Raw genomic sequence first — 25,679 nt, forward strand, 5'->3', positions numbered from 1 at the left:
CAAACCCCTGACGCCCTGATTCATAGGTCAATGCTCAACCACTGAGCAACAATGGGCAAGTAGGTGTCATTTTTTTTTAAAACGATATTCCATTCACCCCACACTCCCTCACTCCTAAGGTTATTCCGAATGTGTTCCTTTAATGAGATGATCATTAGTTAACAAAAGAGTTAAAATATCTATGAAGAACTTTGTAAAGCTCACAGAATCAAATGCCTAGGTCTGGGGGGAACTGGCTTCTTTTACAAAGTGAAAAACGTAGCCCCACTGGCGGGAAGCAGGGAGGGGAGACACATTTCCCCAAGTATAATAGCTGACTTCAGAGCAGCAAACTCGCGTGGGTTATAAAGGGCACCTCCTACTCAAACCCAGGCCCTTCCTCTGGACACGAAAGCTTCTCAACACTCCTGCAACTTGCCGGTGCACCTGAGACTATTCTAGACGGAGATTAAATTCGTCCTTGGCCCCTAATGTACTGGAAACAAGTTGGTCAGGCCAGGTGTCGAGAAGAGAACCAAATCGTGGAGTTTCGGGGCCCCAGCAAAGACATGGGAGTAGGGTATCGTGCCGGGTAGCTCCCCTTCAGCAAAGCTTTCTCAAGCTGACGTCCAGCAGGCAGACTTTCCTGCCTGCCTAGTCCCCAGATCTGCAGCAGGAATGACGCTGGCGCAGCCCAGGCGCCTGCAGCACAAACGGAGGACACAAGCTTCTTAAGCTCTGCGAGGGGCCGGCCTCTGAACCGAGCCCAAGGTATAGCAAGCCTGGAGCCGAGGTAATTACTGCACTGTTGGCAGTAAAATTACACTTGGAACTGATTCACAGAAGTCACCAGGGCCTCCCTAGCTCTGGGCCCCATCTACAGCAGGGGCTCCAGTTTCAAGGAAAAGAACCCCTACGGAACTGGAACCGCGTTAGAGAGAAACACGGCCGGACTGCAATTCCCAAAAGCAGCCGCGGGCCCTCCGCATCCGGGACACCGTCTGCAAGGATCCCTGGGTATTGTGGTCCGTTCCTTTGGCAGCACCCCTCGGCCGACGGTAAAATTCCAGCTGAACCGAGGACCACAACTCCCAGCAACCCTTGCCGCCATGCGGGGGGTCTTCACGTTCTCGTGGCGCGGCGCAGGCGCACTGAGTCCTCGGCGCGGACCGCGCAGACTGAATAATAAAAGGGGAGCGGCGAAGAGGCAGGAAGACAGGACCATGTCGAAGGGCCCCGGGCCCGGCGGCTCCGCAGCTTCCTCGGCGCCCCCGGCCGCTACCGCTCAGGTGCTGCAGGCACAGCCCGAGAAACCGCAGCACTACACGTACGTAGAGCCCCCCCCCCGCCGCGCGCGCACGCCTGACGTCAGCGGCCAGCGTGAGTCACGCGCGCAGGGAGAGCGCGAGGCGGCCTCTCCCTCCCCCCTTCCTCCTCCGGCCCGGCTCAGACCGGTTCCAACCTGCTTGGGCCGGTCCCAACTGCCTTCAACTGCCACCAACCTCTGGTCGGGCCGTGGGGCGGGAAACTGGTCGCCGCCGCCGAGTGGGGAAGGCGGGAGCTCGGGGTGCGGAGCGCACACATCTGAGGCCGGGCCTTCGAGGCCTAACTGCTCCTCAGACCGCAAACCACAGCACCAGGCGCTTGCGGGGCGATAAGACGTCCAAGACACGACCAGGACGAGATCCTCAGGGCCCGGCCCTGGAGCCACCTGTGAATGACGAGTTAGCGCCAAGCCCAGGCGTTTTGTGTCCCCAAGGCCCGTATGTTTCCCACGTACACAGCTGACCTCACAGGCACCCTGAGCATGATGGGGTCCGAGTCTGTTCTCGGGCCCAGCCGAAATGTGGCATCAGAGGGGAAGCCCCACGTGCGGACACTGCCCGGGCCCAGCCAGACGGGAGGCCGCTTCCCGGGAGCCTGCTGGTGTCCAAGCGCAGGCCCCGGAGGCCCCTGTCGTCTTCCTATGGCTTCGGAAGGCACGTTGAGCAACTACCTAGTGCTAGGTGCTCTGGGAGACGGAGAAGGGGCTCCTCTTAGTAAGCAAAATGCTGGTTTCCACTTTCCCTGATGGCCTTGGGGTGCCTCCCCCCCCCCCCCCGGGCTCCTGCGCCGATGTGCGCGTGTAGGAGGGTCCCCAAGTGGATGCCCCTCGGGGCTCGCTGCAGGTTTGCAACGTGGGGGCCCGCACAGCCCTTCAGAGCCGCTGCGGAGCCCAGAGCGGGAAGCGTCAGTTGGAGCTGAAAGAACTCGAGGAGGAGCTCTGGCCACAAGTAAAACCCATCGGGGAGCAGTTCTGGGGCTGGGGGGCATCCGGCTGGCCGCTGTGTGAGGTCCTCCGCCATCGCTGAGATGGCGTGAAACGTCCTTGAGAGAGGCCGGCAGGTGGACTCGTGCTAACGCTCGCTTTCCCACGCGCTGTGGCCTCGCTGGGCCTTCCCCCGCCCCCTTGTGGCGGTGACGGGGCCTTACCTCCGAGAGTGCTGATCGGGGGATGTTGCGGTCAGGCAACAGGATGGTCTTGGGGTGCACATGGGCCAACCTCGCATAATGTTGGAACTTCATCCTCTCTGGTTGCTCAGATCACGTTTCCCGGGAGAATGCCCGTAACCTTTCGAGTGAGCCTGGTTTCGGCAGCCTCTTTGGGTGTGGTGTCGCCATGGAGTGGGCTTTGCGATGGTTGTGGAGGTGACAGGTGGACCAAGCCAATAGCCCGGTGTAGGGAAATGTTCATGTCCGAGTCTGTGTCCTCGTCTGTTGAAAAGCTCCCTTTCCCCTCCTTGGTGGGGTGAGCGCAGTGGGCAGGCTTGGCGCTGGAGGTGGCGGGGAAAGCCACAGTAAGTTTGGTTGGGTGGGTGGAGATTGTAGCTGTTTCCATCCATTTTCTGTAACCTGTTCGTGTGTGTGTGTGTGTGTGTGTGTGTGTGTGTGTGTGTGTGTGTGTGTTTATATGTCCAAAAATCAGAGCTAGAAGTCAGCTGTCTTCCTTCATAGATCTGTGGGCATCCGGACGCTGTGATGATTGGGAAAACTTCCTTCTCTTGTCTTCCCAGGTTTGAGGAGCAGGGAGCATGAGGGCACAGATGATGACACCAGTACACTTGGTGGCTCTGGTTATTATCTTTTTAAGATAAACGCATTTGTTGTTTTGGGGGGTTAGGGTTAGGATACAGGAACATTTTATTTTGATTTCCGTGTTTGCTGTAAAATTTTGAGCTGCCCAGAAATTTTTTCATTGTCCCTTGCAGCATGAATTTCCAGAATTTGTTTCAATCTGAATATGACCTTAGCTAATGTATGGATCCCGTCAACAGATAGCTATAGACCTTTTTTTTTTTTACGTTTTTTTACCTGTCAAAATTTTACTGTACATTAATTATGTGTATTTTTTATAACTGTATTCTTTGATGTGATGTGACATGCAATACTCTTTGCAGTAATCTGGGAGAAATTTACATTAAAACTGAGTCCCACTCATCCTAATGCCTTCCTGTATGTTTCCCTTTATTCTTGTCCCACAACTAAAGTTCAAGCCCTCCTTTTTCTAAACCAAGAGAATTATTCATAACATAGTTTGAAAAATAATTATTGTGTTGGTATTTTTTAATCTCTTGAATAATCTTGATTTAAGGGAAACTTTGAAATAATCCTTTCAGCAGGCACTTGTGTTAGAGCTGAGGAATCTGACCCTTTTAGCAAATGGTTATGTCAGGATTTCCTCTGTTGAACAGCTCCAAGTCAAATGATGATGTGCATATGTTAGTGCTCTTCCAACACAAGAGCCATGGGATCTCTTGCTAGGTAATTTGTCTTTTTATTGCACAAAGATTACATTTCATCCAGGCTTATTCAGAACAAGATCATTATTTATATTAGAAAAGTTTTATGAAACAAATTTAAGAATGGGAAATTTTGGAGCAATTACATTCCAAAATATATCTGCAAATTTAGCTAACTTTGGGCTTTTTACTGTATAGCAATTATATCGTTTTGACCCTATAAGAGTCTTAAATGCACTAAGTCATTTTTGGATTCTTTCACCTGCAGTTGATTCTCAAACTTATTAATGCCCCGTGTTAAAGGGAAATGAAATAGTAGTTCAGGGAAGGTTTCTTGGAGTTTTCTGGCCACTGGGGTTTTCTTACAGGTAGACAGAGGATGAATGCTTTATAGCTTCATTTAGCCAAGCGTCATTTTAATTTAGGACTGTTCCCTGGGCATCTTTAAACAAGGGTAAGGTAGCAGTGCTTCCATAGGGAACTATTTTAGGCAAGTTTGTTAGTTTGTACATTATATAAATGTCGTGAACTTCACTTGATTGCATCTGATTGTGTTTTAGAAAATCCAGGAAATGAACATGTATTTAAATTATTATTGCGCATTACAATAAAATTGTAAAGAATATGACTAGAGTATAACTTGTTGCACAGCAGGAGTCCCTGGAAGTGTTGCTTAGCAACCTCAGCAAGAATGAGTTACATTAACAATAATTATTTCTGGATCTTGTTTACTTATCAAGTAGAATTAACTTCTTATAGAACTAAAATTGAGAGTTCATTGCAGCCTTCAACCAAACCCACAAAATCCCTATTAATAAGTGTTAAGTGTCCATGCTAGTGGTAGACTCAAGCTTAGTACCTAGTTGATATTTGCTATAATCTAAATTAATGATTAAAGTGAAGATTTGCTTAATGGTTAAGTTTTTTTGTTTTAATCCAGCTATGTTAGATACTAAAGAAGGCTTCCCCACAATCCATATGCATCTGCTTTGACTGGTGGTTTCTATCAACCTACAAAGACTGACTTATTGGTGAGGGCAGCTGGACAACTCTGAGAGCAACTTAGAGAAATCCACCCTGGGCACACTCTGTAGAGGAACTCCTTCTCTGGAAATAGCACCCCAGATAAGTGCACAAAAGCAAGACACCCTCGTGGACCTACTTCCTCCCGCTTTCAACAGCCCGCTGCCTGAAGGTGAGGTCTCCTTCCTGTATGTCTTAGAAGCCATGAGCTCACTTAGGTCATGAGAGCCCTGCAGCCAGGGCACCGCATCTGCAGGCTTTCCTGCTAGACTTGGCCAGAGTTACTTTTCTCATTAGGAGAGACTAGGTCAGAAGAGTGATAGAAGGAAGGTTGCCCTTCTAGTTATGTTACTTTAACTAGTGGCCTGGTTTAGAGATTATTTTCCCAAACGGGACAATATTTGCTTAATTATTAAGTTTTTTTGTTTGTTGTTGTTTTAATTTAGCTATACTTGATATTAAAGGAGATTTCCCCACGTATGCATCTTCTATATCTTGAAATTGCAACAGTGGACAGCTATGTTAATCGTTGTAGATTGTCTTCCCTTCTTTTAACATCTTGGATGAATTTAGGGAACACTAATGTGTTATGTGAAGATGGATGTTGAATGTCATTTTCTCTGCTGTTCTTAATTGGTAAAAAGTTCAAGTTGCCAAGAGTTCGGGTTTAGTAACCTTATGGGCAATGTAGCTTTATTGTTTTCTTACTATAGATACTCCATAGATTCACTCAACCAAACATCTTAAATACTTGCTTGGGCAACAGATATGTGTAGAGAAACTTTGGGTAAAATCAGTGCATATTGCAATAGATATAGGGGATATTTATGGGATGATGGAAATGTTCTGGAATTGGTGAAGGTTGCACAACATGGTAAATATACTAAAGAGCACAATAACGTGCACTATAAAATGGTGATTTTTATGTTGTGTAAATTACATCTCAATATTTTTAAGAAAGGGTTTTTATTTTTTTTTAAATATATTTTATTGATTTTTTACAGAGAGGAAGGGAGAGAGATAGTTAGAAACATTGATGAGAGAGAAACATCGATCAGCTGCCTCCTGCACACTCCCTACTGGGGATGTGCCCGCAACCCAGGCACATGCCCTTGACCGGAATCGAACCTGGGACCTTTCAGTCCGCAGGCCGACGCTCTATCCACTGAGCCAAACCGGTTTCGGCTAAGAAAGAGCTTAAAAAAAAAAAAATCAATGCAGGTGAGTCCCTACTAGTAGAGAGGCCTTAGAGCACATGGCCCCTCAGGCCTGGCCACAGCATTCAGTGTGGCAGAGCCTGCAGTTGGTGAAAAGCTCCTTGGCGCCCTTTCCCCCTTCTCAATGCCTTAGTCCTGGTGTATCCCTTCTAGTGAGTGCACTCGTGTTGTAAGTCTTTGGAGATGCTTTTGAGATGAAAAGTGAATAGTCAAGTTTGAGACTCCTGGTTGTTGGTAGTTTTACTTTAAATTGTCTGAATTGGCCCTGTATTGACTTCCTCACTGTAAAAAAATTTGTCATAATTGCCTCTGAACTGACAGCCATTATAAGAAACAAGCGTATTTCCCCAGTGTCTTTGTAAAATGAATTGTGTTATTTCCTAGAGTGGGTGGGAGATAGAAGAGAAGGTGGCTGTTCTGCTAGAATGTAATAAATAGAGTCTAGTCTTCAGGTATTGTGATGATTGGTTTAATGTTCACATGGGCATTTAAGGACAGGCCATGTGTTTTAGGCATTTAAAATGATATCAGTAAAAAAAAAAAAAAAGTGATATTGGGGGCTATAATATTTTAGTTCAAATAATCACAACAGATTTTTAATTATTTTTCTATAAAATCCCTCAACTTTCACTCCTTTTTTCTTTGCCAGTGTGTAGAATTTGACAGCAGTATCGAGAGCTGATGAGGAGGAGAAGATGGAAAGGAGTCTAGCAACTTAAAAATCTCATAGCATTCTCTGTGAGGTGACTTTTTCTGTTGGTGGCGCAATTTATTTAAGATTTAAAGAAGGTACTAAGGCCTGTGATAGTATCATCATGTCATATCTGAGCTTACTGAAATGTTTCCTCCCTTTCCTTATTCTTTATATCACAGTTTGCTTTTTGTATTCTTAAGTTGACGCGTTTGTTTCCTATTAGTACTTGAAACACCATATGGCCACCATGAGTTCTAACAGAACGACTTCTAACGAGGAGGGGGAAGGCCTGTGTTCCCACCTTCCTATGAAATTTTGGCCTATTGACAAAACTACCCCCTTAGTTCTAAAGAGTATCTAAGCTTTTATTAATTTTGGTAAGAGCATTGCTGTATCTTTTTGATGTCACTTTTATTGCTAAGAGGTGCTAGGCATTTATTAGCCTGTCACCTTAAGGTTTGTCTAAATCAAATCTACCCAAACATAATATAAATTAGAAACCTGTACTTGTATTTTCTTATTAAAAAAAAACCCCAGTTAAATTTTACTATTGAACTGCGAGTCCTTTATAATGAGTACATAAAGTGAATATTAAATAACCAGTGGAGTGTGTTAAAATTAACATTTCTGTGTTTATTTTTGGTGACTTATTTCATGGTATTGTAATTATGGCTGTCAGACCTCCCTGACATGTTCTGAACGAAAAGTTTCCAGAGTCAGTTATGCTTATTTGCTGCTACTCTTGTTCTCCCTGTAGCTCAGTTAAGAAAAACGTGGTTAAGCCCTGGCTGGTGCGGCTCATTGGTTGAGTGTTGTCCATGCACCGAGAGGTCCACAGTTCGATCCCCGATCAGGGCCCATACCTGGGTTGTGGGCTCAATCCCCAGGAGGAGGGTGTAGGATGTAGCCAATCGATGTTTCTCTCATCAATGTTTCTCTCTCCCTCCCTCTATCTTTAAAATCAATAAAAACATTAAAAAACAAAATAAATAAGAGTACTGACTCCAAGGCCAGGCTGTCTGGGTTTGAAGCCCAGCTCTGCCACTTAGCTGTGGGACATTGGACACGTGACTTCCCTCTTAGTGTGTCAGTTTCCGGAGGATATCAGTAGTACCTGTCCCATGAAGTTGCTAGAAGGATTAAGTGAGTGAATGTATGTAGAGAGCTTGAAACAGTGCTTGGCACTCAGCACCATCAAGGACTGTACTGGCCAGTAACGGAGCGAGGCCCACGTTAATGCTCTCACTGGCGTGCCGTCTCCCTCGGCAGCCATAAGCAAACGCTTTCTTTGGCCACACGCACACTAGAGTAGGTTCTTCAGGGCACAGGGCACGGTGGGTCAGGGTTGTCTTCAGAGCACACGCCTCTCTCCGCATCCATTTTCATCTCAGTCCCCATTTTCCGTCTAGCCTCCATCCCGCTGCCTGTATCTCACACAATGGATTTGTGCTGTAAACGGATCCGCTCTCCCAGGGCCAAAGACTGTGTTGCACAGAAACACTACAAAATAACACATCAATGTCTTTTAAATGTGATACTAAACTGTTCATCAGCTTGGAGGCTTTTCAGGCGTCTGTGGTGGGAAACCTGAATCAAGTCAAGGTGCTCCCTAACAGGGAGCAATGGACCGGGGTTTTCAGTACCCCCCACTCTCCAGGCCAGGGCGTCAGCGCTGCTTACAGGAACTTTCCACGGTTTTACCAGTTCTAGGATCCTTAGGGCAAGGGAACAGCAATAGAAAGAAGGACCCAGGGACACATAGGAGTCATGTGTGTCTCGGGGCCAGGACTTTCTCCGTGAGGAGTGGGTGAAGTCATTTTCCAGCGAGTGGCTCCCCAGCCCTAAAGCATTTGCTCCCGTAAGTGCCCATAGCACCTGTGGGTTCCTGTGTCTGTACCTGTCTCTGTGTTAGGGTAGTGTCGTTATTACAGAGGCTCGTTCTGGCCTTAACCACAGCTGCTCTTTGGCTGAAAGCCAGTTACAGGATCAAAGCCTGCCTTAAAGGTGCAGACACACTGAGAAATTCACCAGACGCGTATTTTATTTGCTTTCTTTTTCTGCCAGAGAGAATGTTAAACCAGGATCACTTCAGAAGATTTGGAAGCCAAATCTCTATAGCTCTATAGCACTTTATCAAAATTGTCCAAATATTTGCCAAGCACCAATTTTAGCTTTATTTGGCCTCGTTTTTTAAAAGTAATTTTTTGGCAACTTCCACTGGTATGGTTATTGTTACAAAATTATATCGTTTCTGGGGTATGTTTGATGTCAAAGCAATGTATGTCCTTACAAAAATGAATTTACAACTAGTAGCAATTTACCTAAAGCTCTTTAAAACAGAGAAAAGATTTTCAACAAATTTTAAGATATTTAAGATGTATGTATATTTATATATAATATATATATACCACACACACTTGTGTAACTTAGTATTCTTAATCTACTAATCTGCTCTAATTCCCCTTGAAGTTAAAAGTATTCTTCTCAAACTTAAAAATGAAGCATCTTTGCTAAGCCATTAAGTATGAACTCTATGACTAAATTTCTCTAGGAATATGTATGGGGGAGAGAAAGTAGCCAGTAGGGTTTATATGAATATGGACAATAGTAGATTATAGATAAAGTGTCGCTTGAGGTTGTTATGAGGATTCCACAACATAAACTTACGAAGTTTAGGAAAATGTATGGTATTTAAAGCATACAGTTACTATATTGTTCACTAGCAGATAATCTGCAGAAAATTTTTGACTATGGTGTTAATAAGCCATTAAGATCAGTGCTGAACTCACTCCTGCTTGTGGATTTAACCATCATCAGTCAGTTTCTTGAATTTTTGTCAGAAATAGAAGCTGAATATTCTGACATGCCTTACTACACAACAATTTGATGGCTTAGCAATGGTAAAGTTTTCTTGTAATTTTTTGAGTTCAGGGCTGATACTGAAATTTTTCTGAATGAGAAGAATCATTTTCAACTATTATTGAACAATGAATGGCTTTGGAAATTAGCTTTTGCTGCAGACTTCATAATGTTTTTAGTGAATTCACTCCAAAATCACAAGGCAAATAAATCATCACTTATATGCAAACTTTGTATTGCAGTAAAGACACTTGGACAACTAATGTTTGACATGTACGTTGTCAAGCTGCCTAATACACTGAACTGTCAAAAGTTGCACCACAGGTGAGATCTCCATTTGTACACAAATTTACCACAGATGTGATTTCCAAACACAGATTATAGTTCTAGCAGGGATCTTGCATGTTGATGTGAATACAAAGGAAATTTCCATATTTCAGAATCCATTTACCTGTGCACTTAAGCAGTTTACACCAAGCCTTCAAAATGAAATATGCAAGATGTTATTACAGAATTAGCCTTAACAGATGAATATTTATAATTTTGATGAAAGGAACCTCAACCTGGCACGTATGATCCCTCCCAAGTCCATTCTTATTAGTAGACCTGTATTACAAAAACATTGTAGCCAATTATTCTATTTTGAATATCATCAATAAAAAATTTGTGGAAATTTGTTTTCTCTCTTGTTATATAAGTACCTACTTAACATCCTCAATTTGATATCTTGACCCTCTGAGTCTAAAATATAAAATACTTAACTATCTGGTCCTTCACAGAAAAAGTTTGCTGACCCTGCCCTAGAGTTGACTTTGTTGGGTGGGGAGCAGGTCCTGGCAGCAGTGAGGCCAGGAAAGCATGTTCCAGAAGCAGCGGGAGCTGGATTCTCAGATTCCAGCATCAGCGGCTCGGCCCCTGTTGCCTCCACGTACACGGTGCTGCTGCCGGCATCTCTGATCCCTTCCTGCTGATTCCGTGTGTTCCCGTTCTCCCCGCACCCTCCCCAGAGAGGGACACACAGGATGAATCTGTTCAGTGAGACGGTTGGAATGGGATTTGAAGTTTAGATGGGAGTCAAGATGGTGGCTGAGCACTTGATTTAAGTGCTATAATTTACTGACTTACTGTTATCCCTTCTGTGTCATCACTCTTGGTTTAGGGGGGCAAGTGATTACTTTTAGATTTCAGGTAGCCTGAATTTTGCTGTTTGTTTAGAATTTCAGAAAATAAAGATACTCCAATAATGTTGAACATATTACTTGTTTTTTTAAAAAGCTGGATTTGATTTTATAAGTTTTGAGAGAAAAGTATTAATAGTTTTGTAAAACAATTTAGCACGATGATACGTTATGATGCTATCTATATAAAAATACTGGGAGGAAATTTACCAAAAGGCTAGCATTATTAGTGGTGGGATGAAGGGTGATTTTGCCCTTTAAGTGGGCATGTTTCTTCCATAATAATCCTTTACATGTACAAGTGAACCACTATTGGGGTAGTTAATGTGATGTTTTTGGGAAGGAGTGAAAGCTGGTTTTGCTTTAAAGCCAGCCCCCAGTGGGGCAAGCATGAAGGCACTGCTCCTCCGCCAAGTGAAGCCAGGACCAGCCGCTGTGTCCTCCAGGCTCTGTGGAGCCCTCTGCTGGCCAGAGCCGTGGCTTTCCCTGGCAGATCTACCTCCTAGGCCTGAGTGGTTTCCGACTCCTCATGGCCACACTGGGCCTCTCAATTTGAGTGCGCGGCTGTGTTCCCGGGAGATGGAAGTGAAGAATTTAGTCCGATGGCCCTGTGCCCTCCCCAGCTCTTGGAAGATGGAGGGGGGGGCGGGGCGGTGAGTCTTCCCTCCTTGGTTAGACCCCTGGGCCTCGTGGGTTTCCTGAGAGCTGGTTGAACTGAACAGTGAGTCTCAGCCTATTTAGTTTCTTCAGTCCTGTGCGTTCACACCTGTAAAATGGAAAGGTGGGTCGGAGCTCAACAGGACAGTGCATTTCCACCGATCATTTCTGTTTCACTTCAATCCGTGAAAATACAAGAGCGATTTCCACGTGGTTTTCTCCTTGCCTTGTGGGCACTGCATTGCCCATTGGCACAAGGTGGAGAGGGTGGGGGAAGGGAGATGTTGGTTCCTAGGTGGTGGATGGTAAGTTCCATTCGTGACGTAAGCAGAAGGTTAGACGTTTCCTTCATCTCATCAGAGTTGATTGAAAGTGGGCTCCCTGCTGCCTAGATGGTCCTTGGGGCCTCCCCTCCTGAGGGGCTGGTAGCAGGACCGCCCGCTGTCTGCTGGGGCCCAGGCTTCCTGCGCTGCCACGCTGCCCACAGGGAGGAGGCCTGGCTTCGGGGTTAGTGCCCTGCCGCTGGCGGCAGCATGAAACAGCCGCTGGTGTTCTGTGGACTTGGCCCTTTCTGAGACACTTTTATTTCTGAGACACTTTTATTTCTTGTTACAGTCATCCAGCAAATGTCCCATGTCCTCCAGCTCCAGGTGCTGCTCTAAGCCTGGGCTGTTGCTTCAGGTCAGGTGTGGCTCCTTCCACACTCCCTTCTGCCCTTCTAGAAGCATCCTCCTCCCTGCCATCCAGTGCTCTCTATGGAGTATTTGTAGCTGCTTTGTTCGGGCCTGAGGGAATGAGTACAGGCTGCACCACCTGCCTTGGGGGAGGGGTGGCAAGTCTAGGAAAGCCTCCACCTGGACCCGCAGAGTGAACAGATGGCTGGACGGATGCTTTGTAAGGGGGAGGGGGACCTGGGGCCCTTCACCGGGTGGCGCATGGGCCAGGGGCTTTGGGGATGTCTTGGCTGTTACCTTCAGAGCGAAGGAGAGAGGTGAAGGTTGGGAGGAAGCCAGAAGGCCAGACAGAACCCCCAGGGGCCCAGGACAGTCAGGATGTAAATACCCAGCTGCTGCAGGTACACGTTTGGGAGATGAGCGGTCGGCCACAGGCAAGGCTGAGAGGGAGGTTTTCTTCAGATGCTGCTAACCGAACTCCTGCCTGAACACTCCCCTGGGCGGTGCTGGGAAATGCCTCTGGGACGAGGTAGGTAGACAGGACAGTAGGACTGAGCCAGTAATTGAGAGGATGCCTTGTGACCTGGGCTCTCAGCTCCCAACAGCAGCCTCCCTGGCCATCAGCCTGGAGCCCCAGGCTGCTCCTGGGACGGGGAGGCCTCCAGCAATTGGCAGGCACATCTGGGCAGCAGAGAACCCCGCAGGGAGTCTGCGGGAGGCTCCTCACCTCTGGTTTGCAGCCTTTGATGGGAAACCAGGGAGCCTTCACTGGTAATGATGGCAGACAGCTGACTGCCGAGGGCCCTGAGGTCCCTGGTGCCCACCGTTCAGGCTGGCTTAGGACCTGGGCATCGGGAGAGATCCACAGGCTGAGGTCCCGCCTTTGCTCTGGGCTCTTCCGGTGTCCCCATGACACTAGCACCCAGAGCAGGGCCCTCGGGGGACATGTGGCCAGCTTCTTGCTGGGCGACCGGAGGCTTCATTCTCCGCCCCGGCCCACCCCATGGGGCTGTCCCTGCAGGTACCTGAAGGAGTTCCGCACGGAGCAGTGCCCGCTCTTTGTGCAACACAAATGCACGCAGCATCGGCCCTACACCTGCTTCCACTGGCACTTCGTGAACCAGCGCCGCCGCCGGTCCATCCGCCGTCGGGACGGCACCTTCAACTATAGCCCCGACGTCTACTGCACCAAGTACGACGAGGCCACGGGCCTCTGCCCGGAGGGCGACGAGTGAGTGTCTCGACCCGCCCTCAGAAGTGCCCCCCGCCTCCTGGGCCAGAGGTCCTAGGCCAGGCAGAGTCTGAGCAGCCAGCTGCTTTGGGGGGCACTGTTGCAGCCTGGCCCAGCTTCCTGTGGCCTGGACCTGGGGGAGGCCCCTCTCCTTTTCCCACTTGCGGGAAACCCTACACGGGCCTTTCTCCTGCTAAGCCCAAGGGCCACATCAGAACCGAGGTGGCTCTCACCATCAGTGCACGGCCGCTCAGAGCCCAGCACATCCTGAGATGGATACATGGACAGACCACCTTCATTCAGCTGCAGGGGCCACAGCTGAGCGACCCCCCCCTTTTCCATGTTTCAGATGCCCGTTCCTGCACCGGACCACAGGGGACACTGAGCGCAGGTACCACCTGCGTTACTACAAAACTGGAATCTGCATCCACGAGACGGACTCCAAAGGCAACTGCACCAAAAACGGCCTGCACTGCGCTTTCGCCCACGGGCCCCATGACCTCCGCTCCCCCGTCTACGACATCAGGTGGGCTGGACGCCACGCTGGGGTGATGGCTGTGGGCTGGGGTGGGGGCCTGGCTGCTGGCACGGTGAGTACCACAGGTGGATCGCAGGACTGGCACTCCGGTGCCTCCCCCTCATGCCCTCCCCCTCTTCTCCCCTCCCAGGGAGCTCCAGGCCATGGAGGCCTTGCAGAACGGCCAGGCCCCCGTGGAGGGCAGCATCGAGGGTCAGTCCGCTGGGGCTGCAAGCCACGCCATGATAGAGAAGATCCTCAGTGAAGAGCCGCGGTGGCAAGGTAACGGCCACAGACGCCAGGCCCCCCAACAGGCCTGTCCGCACCCTGCTCCTGCGCAAAGGATCGGCTCACCACCACCGCTGCAGGGAGGGCGCACCCCTCACCCCCTTACATCCAGCCAACAGCCCCAGGGGCACTTCTGGGGAGTTTCCCCAGACATGCCTTGGTCTGCTCCCATCATCCCAGGTGCACCCCACATTTCTCAGGGGCTTTCACACATGTGTACTTGTGCACGTGTATAAGTACATGTGTTCTTGAACCGCCCACGGGTGCCCTCTTACCCTGTGAGCGTTATGTCCAGTGAGGACAGCATCCTCCTGACGTCTGGCCTGGCTTATCTCAGTCTCCACTTTGGCCCTTGAAAAGGCGGCCCTGCTCCCACCTCTCTCAGGAGCCTCAGCTCCTAGACCCTTCCAGTGGCTTCTCCTTTCCCTTTCCCTTCCCCCACCCCCCGCCTGACCCCCGCCTCTGGCCCGTGCAGAGACCGCGTACGTGCTGGGGAACTATAAGACGGAGCCGTGCAAGAAGCCGCCGCGGCTGTGCCGCCAGGGTTATGCCTGCCCCTACTACCACAACAGCAAGGACCGGCGGCGGAGCCCCCGGAAGCACAAATACAGGTCCTTTCCCAGGCAGGGCCGCCAGGGAGGGAGGGTGGCAGGGATGGGGTCCAGCAGGGCGGCTTCCACTGTGCTCCCGGATTCGGGGAGGCCCAGGGACAAGGGGCTGGTCAGGATAGCAGGACGGGAGCCCTCCGGGTCCTCCCAGCATGAAAGGAGGATCTGGGGTCCGACCCTCTGAGGCCCCTTCAGCTCTAACCCAGAGGGGTGTCTGTAGGGCTGAGCCATGATGGAGAAAGTGTGGTGGCTGCGGCGTGGCTGTCCTTGGGCCCCATAGTGCTCAGTGGGAGGAGCTGGGTGACGGGCAGAGCTGAGCAGAGCAGCAGGGCCCGCTTCTGGGTCTGGGGCAGGGATCTAGTTGGCATCCCTCACATCCTGATCTCTCCCTCTGGCATCCATGTGCCCCACCCTCTCACTGGACCAGGTCGTCTCCATGTCCAAATGTGAAACACGGGGATGAGTGGGGAGACCCGGGCAAGTGCGAGAATGGAGACGCCTGCCAGTACTGCCACACCCGCACGGAGCAGCAGTTCCACCCGGAGGTGGGCCTGGGGCGGGGCCGGGCCCCTCCGGGCGGGTGGCCTCACACAGCCTCTGGGGAAGCAAGGCAGAGCCCACCCTGACTCCATCCTGGAAGAGGGAACAGAGCCACAGGCTCCCCGACCGGCAGTGCCTAAAGGCTCCCTGCCCCTTCATTCAGCGGCTTCCCTTGTTCTGAGCCCCGCTCACCAAGCAGCCCTCTGCTCCCAGGCTGTTCCTCCCAGGCCTGGCAGAGAGAGCACGGCGCCCTGGCCATGATGGGTTTTGCACCATGAGTGGTGCTTACAATCCAGGTAAAAAATAAAGCCCTGGACAGTTGTGTTCCAGACCAGAGCCTGTGAGCCTGCGTACCAGCAGCCTCCCAGGCATAGCTCCCCGGCCCCTGGCCCCTGGCCTGGCCTGGAGCCATATCAATGTGCGAGGTCTTGTGTAGGTACGTCGAGGCACATGCTGTCCCTTCCCCTGGTTCCGTGGAGCCCAGCACACCCTGAGAGAGACACACAGACAGACCACCTTATGGGCCACAGGCAGCAGGGTGGGAAGTTAGGCCCAGCATAGGTCCCAACCCAGGGTGCCCTGGGCAAGCAGGTGCTACCTGCGATCTTGGCTCTCTCAGTGCCCAGGGACATTCAGGGGCACAAACCAGCCCTGGCCAAGACCCTGAGTGGCGAGCAACAAGGGAAGAGCCCTGTGAGGGTGGGTCAGGGCTGGTTTGATCCCAGGAGGGAGGGTGCCCTCGGCATGGGGTGGCAGTGTCTGCTTCAGGAGTTTGAGTAGGAAGCTGGCAGGGAGACACCTGGGGAAGCGGAACGGGAAGGAGAAGGAGATGGCCGTCTAACCGCCATGCCAGGGGCACCCGCCTGCGTCTGCCAAGCCTGACCACCTGCCTGCGCTGTCCCTGCAGATCTATAAGTCCACCAAGTGCAACGACATGCAGCAGGCGGGCAGCTGTCCCCGCGGACCTTTCTGCGCCTTCGCCCACGTAGAACGTAAGCTGCTCCCTTTGTCCTGAGGCAGTGTCCTCGCCCCGCGCCCCTCCTCCCCCTGCGCAGGCTCTGGCAGGGTGACACCCTCCAGGCAGGTCCCAGCAGTCACCCCGTGCCACGCGCGTGGCAGACATGACTAGCTGAGCGTGGCTCTCTGCCCTGCTGAGCCCTCCCTGCTGAGAGCAGGGCTGTCCCTCAAAATGCCACGCTGCTCCCTTAGGTCCGATTCGCGGCTCAGGCTCTAGAGTCCTGCAGTCGGGGCGCAAGTCCCCGCTCTTCGGTTCCCTAGCTCTGTCACCTTGGTCGTCTTACCTTGCCTCCCTGAGCCTCAGTTTCCTTATCTATAAAATGGAGGCTGGTCTTGTCTTCATGGTGAAGACTCGCCGTTAATGCAACTTGCACACGATATTGGTAGAGATGAGGTGGGCGCCTTCCCTTTAGGTGCAGGGGTGCAGGGTCCTGGGAAGGAGACACAGGTGCTGTCTGGCCCAGAGCCTGCCGACACCGGCCCGTGTCTTGCAGAGCCGCCCCTCAGTGACGAGCTGCAGCCTTCCTCCGCTGTGTCCAGCCCCACGCAGCCGGGGCCCGTCCTGTACATGCCATCTGCTGCCGGAGACTCGGTGCCCGTGAGCCCCTCCAGCCCACATGCCCCTGACCTCAGCACTGTACGTGCCTGTCCAGGGGATGGGTGGGCACCTGCCTCTCATGTCCCTCACCCCTCTCAGCCTGGGCTTGGGGAGGAGGCCTTGGGCTTCTCCCCCCTTTTTTTAATGTATATTTTTATTGATTTCAGAGAGGAAGGGAAAGGGAGAGAGAGATAGAAACATCAATGATGAGAGAGAACCATTGATCGGCTGCCTCCTGCACGCCCCCCACTGGGGATCGAGCCCGCACCCCAGGCCTGTGCCCTGACGGGGAATCGAACCATGACCTCCTGGTTCAGAGGTTGAGGCTCAACCCCTGAGCCACACCAGTCGGGCTGGGCTTCTTCCCTTTCTGCCCCAGGGTTATTTTCTCTGTCAAAAGTGGGTGGTGGGTGGGGCTTAGTGTCCCCAGAGCCTGCATTAGTCAGCCCAGGTAGTGCTGGTAGAGGGGACAAAGCCTTCTGTCACTGCCACCCCCCCCCCCCCCACACACACACACAGTTCCCGCATGAGGTCTGGGTCTCCTGGGTGGGCTGCTGCCCATTGGCCGGTGGAGGGCAGGCCGTGCCCTGGCCTGCATTTTGCCCACCAGCCCGCTCCCTTCCTTCCCGCAGCTCCTCTGTAGAAACAGCAGCCTGGGCAGCCCGTCTAACCTCTGCGGCTCCCCCCCGGGCTCCGTGAGGAAACCCCCAAACCTGGAGGGCATTGTCTTCCCTGGGGAGTCCGGCCTGGCCCCTGGCAGCTATAAGAAGGCTCCTGGCTTCGAGAGGGAAGACCAGGTGGGAGCCGAGTTCCTGAAAAATTTTAAATGCCAGGTAAGGGGTGAGGGGCGGCCCGGTGAGGTTAGCCTTCTGCTCCATGGAGCAGCTTGACCCGCAGCTAGGAAGCCCCCTCCTCAGCCTCCAAGCCTGAGCAGAGTGAGGAAGGCCGGCCCTTTTTACAGATGAAGATGGGGAGGCTAGAGAAGCTGAGTACCCCACCCGGTGTCACAGAACTTTAATGGGGGGGACCCCACAGCCGGCCTTTCCCCTTCCCTGTGCTGCCTGATGGGGCCATCCCTCACTGGGCTTCTCTGACGCTAGGAGTCGCCAGGAAGAGAGGCACAGCCCCTTGGTTCCTGGGCGAGGGAAGGAGTAGGCATGAGAGGGAGAGCCAGGGGCATGCGCGTGAAGGGGGAGTGCAGGTGGCTGTCCCTGCAGCCTCAGTGAGCCATGGCAGGTGGGTGATGCTTGGGAGGACTCCTGGGCTCAGAGGCCTCCACAGCACCACATTCATCGCCTGCTCTCTGACCTTCCTCAGGCCAAGTTAAAACCCCACTCCCTAGAGCCCAGGAGTCAAGAGCAGCCTCTGCTTCAGCCCAAACAGGTACCAAACTCTCAGCCCCCTTCTGGCACCTGCTGTGGCCAGGCCAGGCCCACAGCCCCAGGAGGCTACAGAGAGCGGGGGGCATGCTTTCCCCCCAAGTTGAGGGCAGGATTAAGGTGGGGCACCAGCCCCAATCCAGACAGGGTGGGTCAGGCCCTAGAGCCCCTCACCTCCTAGTCACTCATCAGTCAGTCAAAAGTACTTACTGAGTGTCTACACTGCCAGGCACTGGACTCACTGCTCCCTTTCCCTATGCAAGAATGTAGGGGTGAGTGGCCCTGTAACCTCCAACCTTCCAACTGGTGTTGAGTGGGTGGGGCCCCATCTGGGCGTGGGGGCAACCAGACTAGGGCTGATGCCCCATTTCCTTCTGCCCCACCCAGCGCCTGGTCGGGGCCTCCTGGGCGGGCATCTCATTGCCTCTCCTTACTCTCTCGTTGCAGGACATGCTGGGCATCCTCCCCGTGGGCAGCCCCCTGACCTCAAGCATCTCTTCTAGTATCACCTCCAGCCTGGCAGCTACTCCCCCCAGCCCCGCGGGCACCAGCAGCATCCCTGGCATGAATGCAAACGCTCTGCCCTTCTACCCCACCAGTGACACGGTAGAGTCGGTCATAGGTAATTAGGCCATTTCTGTTGCCAAGTCCAGGCCTGGATCTGGACTCAGAGGCACGAGGTCTCTGGAGTGAGACTCGGGCTTTAGACATCTGACTGGGGTCGGAGGGCAAGCACTCTGGCCTTTGAGCTAAAGAGGAGATGAGCCCTAACCGGTTTGGCTCAGTGAATAGAGCATTGGCCTGCGGACTGAAGGGTCCTGGGTTCGATTCCGGTCAACGGCATGTGCCTTGGTTGCGGGCACATACCCAGTAGGGGGTGTGCAGGAGGCAGCTGATCGATGTTTCTCTCCCATCGATGTTTCTAACTCTCTATCCCTCTCCCTTCCTCTCTGTAAAAAATCAATAAAATATATTTAAATGAAAGAGGAGATGGACCCAAGGTGTAGGGCCAGGGCCAGCCCTTGGAGCACAGCCGCCTCTTCCCTGGGCGAGTGTGGCCTCCTTCCACGACAGGTGTCCCGCCGCGCCCACTCCCTCGCAGCTGGGTTTCCTTGTGCAGTGAACAGGCTGCTCGGCGTCCTCGGGGTCCCTGGCCATCGAAGCTGCGGCTCTTCCCCTTCAGCATCACTGATGGGCGCCACTTTGTGGCAGGCCCTAGTGTAGAGACGGGGGTTCCAGACCCGAAGACATCAAGGAGGGACACTGCTCCACCCTCCTAGGCCGGTCAGCAGAGGGGAGAGCACATTTGTCGAGCACCTCCTATGCTTTAGCCACTGAAGGCCCAGAGACAACCTGCCCTCAGTAGCTCAGAGATGAGATGTGTGAACCCTAACATCAGGAGGCAGGAACCGACCCTCCCGGGGGGTCCAGGAAGGCTTCAGAAGGAGACCATGGCGCTGGACTTGCTAGGCAGACAGCATCGTGTGACAGGAGCAGCCCAGCCCCAGGCAGAGGCTCAAGAGAGGACGGTCCAATGGGACTGGAGTGTGAAGATGAGGCGGGGGCAGGAGATGAGGTGGTAAAGGGCAGGTGGGTTCAAGCGGCGAGGCCTGGAGCTTGGGGATTGTGTGCCCAGGGAGACTGGGAGGCTCAGACCCTGATCGCTCTGCTCCTAGAGTCTGCCCTGGATGACCTGGACCTCAACGAGTTTGGGGTGGCCGCCCTGGAGAAGACTTTCGATAGCAGCACCGTGCCCCACCCGGGCATCACCACCATCGGTACTGGGCTGCGGTGGGCAGGGTGGCGGGAGGGCTCCGGGGGTCCGTCTGGCCCAGGGTGGGTGGATGGAGCAGTGCCCTACTTGGCATGGCCCCGCATGGCTTCCCTCCCTCACCCGGCCCCTCCCGGCCTCTCTTGCAGGCGGCAGCTTGCTGCAGAGTTCTGCGCCGGTGAACATCCCGGGCTCCTTGGGCAGCTCCGCCTCCTTCCACTCAGCATCCCCGTCCCCTCCCGTCAGCCTCTCTTCACATTTCCTGCAGCAGCCCCAGGGCCCCCTGAGCCAGTCAGAAAACACATTTCTGGGGACCTCAGCATCACATGGATCTTTGGGTAAGAAGTGGCTCACTGAGACCTGGGAAGGAACTGGGCTTTTGGAAAGTGCCTTTGGCCTCTTTGTCCGGGGCTGGAGACTGCAGAGGGGAGGTTAGAGCAGGGCTCTGGGCTGGGAGGTGAGTCAGGCTCCTGTCCCATGCCTCCCTTAGCTGTGTGATCCTGGACAGGTGACTCAGTATCTCGGCCTTAGTTTCTCCTGCTGTAAAATGGCTATAGTGGCAGCACCCACCTCATATGGTGGCTGTGAGGCACAGGCCAGTGCGCACTGAGAAGCAGTTCAGAGCCGCCAGGGCCTGGTCTGCTCCTCATGTCAGTGTGGCGGTTCTGCCCAGGCGCCCAGGGCTCCGGAGGCAGGCTCACAGCAGCCGGTCACAGCCGCCTGTCCCAGGAGGCCAAGGGAGAGGTCTGACCGGCTCAGGCCTGGCTCAGCGTGGCCTTCCTGGCAGGAAGAGGCACCAGGGAGACCCTGCTCCAGGCCCGAAGGCCTTTGGCTGAACTGGGGGTTCTGGAGGGTAGGGCCAGGCATAGTGGTTGGAGGTGCGTGCAGACCTGCGGGTCCGCTACCTGCCACGTGTAGGAACACGAATATTCACCGAGGTAACAGCCAAGCCAGTGACAAGCAGAGACCAACCTGCTGCCTCTCCATGAACAGCTGCTGCTACTTCCCCACCCCCCACAGCTCCTTAAGCTCAGAAACCCCCTCCCCGGAGGGTGCTGGCACCTGCGCACCCGGCCCCGGGCTCTGGCCGGGTTTGGGACCTTCCCTCATCTCACTGCAGAGGACAGGGCGGCGCAGTGATTTCTTAGCACCCTTTCCGTTTGTTTTATTTTTCAGTTAGTTTACTTGCAATGTTACTTTGTACTGGTTTCAGGGGTACAGCATAGCGGCTGACAGTCAGATCCTTTACAGGGGCCCCCGTTTCCCGCCGACACCGTGCAGTGATTACGGTCTCACTGACCACATGCCCTGCGCTGTGCTTTGCCTCCCCAAGCACCTGCAGTTAGAAGGTGTCTGTTCTGTGTTGACACTTCAGCCTCCTATTTGTCTGACTTGTCCCCTGTTCTGAAGGCCAGCAGCTCTGCACACTGGCCACACATCCCTTCCTTCCCCAGGCGGTCACTGAGCAGTTTCATAGGTACAGTGTGAGCTGCACTGTCCCTGCCCGCCTGGCGCCGTGGCCCTGGGGGAGGCAGGGGACAGACGTGAGGTCATACTGAGAGCAGTTGTGTGGAGTCAGAGGACTTGGGCTGGGATTCCGAGTAAGAGAGGAACCTCACCTAGAGGTCAAGAGGGCCCTCTGGGGGAGGAAGTGGGGAGGGGCAAGGGTATAGGGGAGATGAATGGTGATGGAAAAAATTAAATAAATAAAAAATTTAAAAAGAGGGCCCTCTCTGAGGAGTGGCTGCTCTCCGAGAGAGCCAGTGCGCTGAGCGTGGGGCGAGGCGGGGCAGCGCCTGCTGCTGGATGTGTGTCGCTGCAGTGATCTGGTCCCCGCCTCGGGCAGGCAGGCGGGCTCTGAGCCAGTTCACACGGCGGGGTCTCCACACAGGACACGCCGTCACGTTGCGGGTGCACTGGTGTTGCTTGGAGGACACTGTCTTAAATCCATTTGGTTCCAGAAAATCCTGGCTGGATTAGTGGGAAAGGAGGCATGAAAGGAGTCCCTAGAACAGTGGGGGCAGGATGAGGCCAGAGGTGGCTGTGGGTCCTGCTCTGGGGTCTAGGGCTGCCCCAAGGGCCCCAAGCAGGGCACACAGTGTCAGCCAGTGTCTGGGGGACAGGTGAGTGGGTGAGCGTGAGTGGGTGCGGGGCGTGAGTGGGCCGCCTGGCAGACGGGAAAGGAGGCCGTGCGAGTCGAGAAGCCTGTGTCCTGGCCTCCACTTACTGCCATAAAGCGGGGGTGGCCGCGGGCTCTGGCTCTTCCTGCTCCGCAGCTCTGCTGTCATCGGAGGTCTGGCCTGTCTTTTCCCCTGACGCCCCTCCCAGCCCTCACCCTGGCGCATGAAGGCTCCCTCCGTGCAGTCTGAGTCGCCACCACAAATGAGCACCTCACAGGCTGCTCTCCGTGCAGCGCTCCCCAGGCCATCACCCCATCCTGCAGATGAGGATGTTGAGACTCACAATTTAAGTGGCAGCTGATAAGTAGCAGTTGGCATCACAGTAGGTCTAACTCAACTGCAGCACCTACAGGTCCCCACCAGACTCCCCGGCCTGGCACTGGCAGAGCCTGGCACCGAGGCCCCTGGGAGCCCTGGCAGGGCCGGGTGGGCCTCCAGAGCGCTGAACTTCCTCCCCTCCCTGGGGCAGGTCTGAACGGCATGAACAGCAGCATCTGGGAGCACTTTGCCTCTGGAAGCTTCTCCCCGGGTACATCCCCTGCCTTCCTGTCAGGACCCGGGGCTGCTGAGCTGGCCCGGCTTCGGCAGGAGCTCGAGGAAGCGAACAGTACCATCAAGCAGTGGGAGGAGTCCTGGAAGCAGGCCAAGCAGGTACGGGCCCCCACGCCCACCCTCCCCAAGGCCTGGTGGCATCCAGCTCGTGTCCCTCACACAGGGCACAGGGGTGGGAGGCCGGGGTCCCCGGAGGACAGACCAGAAACTTGGTTTTGTTCTCCTTCCCCCAGGCAGGAGCCTGGGTGGCCGGTGCCCCAGACCTGGATCTCTGAGCTGTTCACGTGGTCTGGTCCCAGCACCACTTGGGCTCTCCTAAGAAGCCCTGACTCCAGGGCTCACGTCCAGGTTCTAGGTTCTGAGATGGGCCCTCTGTCCAGGGGCAGCTATTCCGGGCCCAGCCCCCTTCCCTGCCCACAGAGGGTCTCCTACAGGTCCTGAACCTCCCTTCTCTGCAGGCAGCGTCAGCTTCCTCCCTGCCCCCTCCCCAGACAGCTGACCCAGCTCCCCAGCAGGCCCCGCAGCCACAGTGGCTCATACAGGCTCCCAGCGCTCCGCTCCCAGGGGACGGAGGCAGGGGCCACCGTGACCAGGTGCTGCGTGTTTGGCCCACAGGCTTGTGATGCCTGGAAGAAGGAGGCAGAGGAGGCTGGTGAGCGGGCCAGTGCGGCGGGCGCCGAGTGTGAGTTGGCCCGGGAGCAGCGGGACGCGTTGGAGGTGCAGGTGCAGAAGCTGCGGGAGGAGCTAGAGCGGCTACACTCAGGGCCCGACCCGCAGGCCCTGCCCGCCTTCTCCGACCTGGAGGCCCTCTCGCTCTCCACCCTCTACTCCCTCCAAAAGCAGCTGCGGGCCCGCCTAGAGCAAGTGGACAAGGTCAGCCTAGGAGGTCAGGGAACACTGGGTGGGGGTATCTGAGGCCACAGCCAGTGTTTGGACGCTGGGGGGTCCTCACTGCTCCGGGGATGCCATCCTGCTGGAGGGGAGCTAGGAAGGGAATGCCACTCACTGGGGAGGGAGGAAGCAGGAGGTGGGTCCGCGCCCACCCCAGCACTTTTGAGGGCAGGCGCTGACCTAAGTCACATCCTGATGGCTTCTCTGAACCAGCAGATGTTCCAGAATGGGGAGGTCCCCAGGGGCACTCTGGCTGCATCCTGCGGCGCACAGGGGATGGGGGAGGCCGGGGGTCCTGGAGAACAGCAGACACTCACAGGAGGCCATGCACCCTCAGGGCTGTCTGCCCTCTCCAGGCGCCATTGTCCTCGTTTGGGGACCTAGGGTCACTGCAAGATGAGTGCGAGGAAAAGCCCGCGGGATGAGGCCGCAGAGCAGCCTGGCCCTCCCCCGGCTCCCACTCCCCGACTCAGCCCCCAGCCAAAGCGGAAATCTGGAGTCTTGAGATGATGTGATCGGCCTGACCCTGACGTGTCCGCCAGGGCCTGCACACATGCCTCCTGAGCACTGTGCCTCCGTTTCCTGGCCCAAGGCCCGGCTGGTGACCGTGTCCCTGTCCCCGCAGGCCGTGTTCCACATGCAGTCGGTGAAATGCCTTAAGTGTCAGGAGCAGAACCGCGCGGTGCTGCCGTGCCAACATGCCGTGCTGTGCGAGCTGTGTGCCCAGGGCAGCGAGTGCCCCGTCTGCCAGCCGGGCCGGGCCCACGCCCTCCAGTCGTGACCCTGCAGGCCCGGCCCCGGCCTGGCTCACATCTTCCCACCTAGGACTTTTTAAAGTATATATATATATATATGTATGTATGTATGTATGTATGTATGTATATGTATATGATTATGTATATGTATACATCTCCGTGCGTGTGCAGGTATGCGTGGGCGAACAGTGTGACAGTGTCTGTGTGTATATCTGTGTGTAGATATAGACACACACTTTAAAACAGACTTACCAAGCACTTTTTAAAAGAAGAACTATTTTGCAGTCCTCCCCTGCCCACTCCCACCTCCCCCTCCCTCTTCTCCCAGCGCCTTCCGGCAGGGAGTCCCGTTGTCTCTTTTATATGCAGGACTAACTATTTTTAACTTTTCCTGGGGCCTGAGCAGGGGAGGGGAGAGGAGAGGCCTTCAGGTCCCCCACTTCCTAGGCCAGGGCCAGGGCCTTGGAGGCCCAGGCAGACCTGCTTCCGGCTGTGAGGCCTGAGGGGAGTGCTGGGGTCCAGGCCAGCCTGGCTCCTGGGTTTACCAAATGCATATTTAGTTCGGGGCTGGCAGGCCCAAGTAGCCCCGCTCCCAACCCCAGGCCCTTGAAGCCCTTGAGGGTCAAGGCCTGGGAGTTGGACCCCTCAGGTTCCTGAGGCAGGGGGTCTGCCTCAGTCCTCCCCCGTCCAGAGCAGCCTCCCTGGCCCCAGGGCCACCTACCAGGCTGGCACTGCCCTCTCCATCACCCCCTGCTGCCTTCAGCTGTCCCCCCTGATGGCTGCGGACTGAGGACCAGGGGCCTCAGGCCCTGCCCCCCCTCCGCCAGGAGGGGCTCCGAATGCATTCCTTGGTGCTCTCTGAGTGCAGCTGCCGTCCTGCCGCTTTGGCCGGACGCCGTGTGCATGTGTGTGCGTGCCTGTCCGATGTATAGTGTGTCTTAGCTTCCATTTTAAAATTGTTCTGTACAGACAGATGCAGCGGGTGGAGGGCGGAGTGGTGCAGGGCAGCCACCGCTGCCGGCGCTGGGTGTCTGGGGTGGGAGCAAGAGCGCCGCAAGGCTCGGGCCCCAGCCCCCCTTGTGCTCAGCACGAAAGGGCTTTCAATGAATTAAGTGAAAACTTTTTTTACAAAAATGCAAAAATCAACAAAGCTCCAAACTTATTGGGAATAAAATATGAACTTGCAATGGTAGCTTGTTTGCATGGGGTGAGGGCAGTGCGGCCCCAGCTGAGGGCCCCTGGATGAGGGGGTGGGCCAGCTCAGCTGTGCCTGTCAGGGCCCTGGCCCCCAC

General features: G+C 54.2%; 1 protein-coding gene across 1 annotated transcript; it reads left to right on the forward strand.

The window, feature by feature from the left end:
* The first annotated feature begins 1,159 nt into the window (after window positions 1-1,159).
* On the forward strand, window positions 1,160-25,574 carry UNK (unk zinc finger). The gene is made up of 16 exons (XM_081109732.1): window positions 1,160-1,306; window positions 13,082-13,291; window positions 13,641-13,817; window positions 13,960-14,090; window positions 14,572-14,707; window positions 15,132-15,249; window positions 16,152-16,236; window positions 16,756-16,898; window positions 17,492-17,692; window positions 18,177-18,242; window positions 18,686-18,860; window positions 19,915-20,016; window positions 20,159-20,347; window positions 22,659-22,840; window positions 23,357-23,614; window positions 24,258-25,574. The coding sequence occupies exons 1-16, from the start codon at window positions 1,203-1,205 to the stop codon at window positions 24,411-24,413; spliced, it is 2,433 nt and encodes an 810-aa protein (XP_080965858.1). The 5' UTR covers window positions 1,160-1,202; the 3' UTR covers window positions 24,414-25,574.
* Window positions 25,575-25,679: the final 105 nt, after the last annotated feature.

The sequence above is a fragment of the Myotis nattereri genome (genome assembly GCF_964212035.1).
Source record: "Myotis nattereri genome assembly, chromosome: 16".
NCBI classification, from domain to species: Eukaryota; Metazoa; Chordata; class Mammalia; order Chiroptera; family Vespertilionidae; genus Myotis; species Myotis nattereri.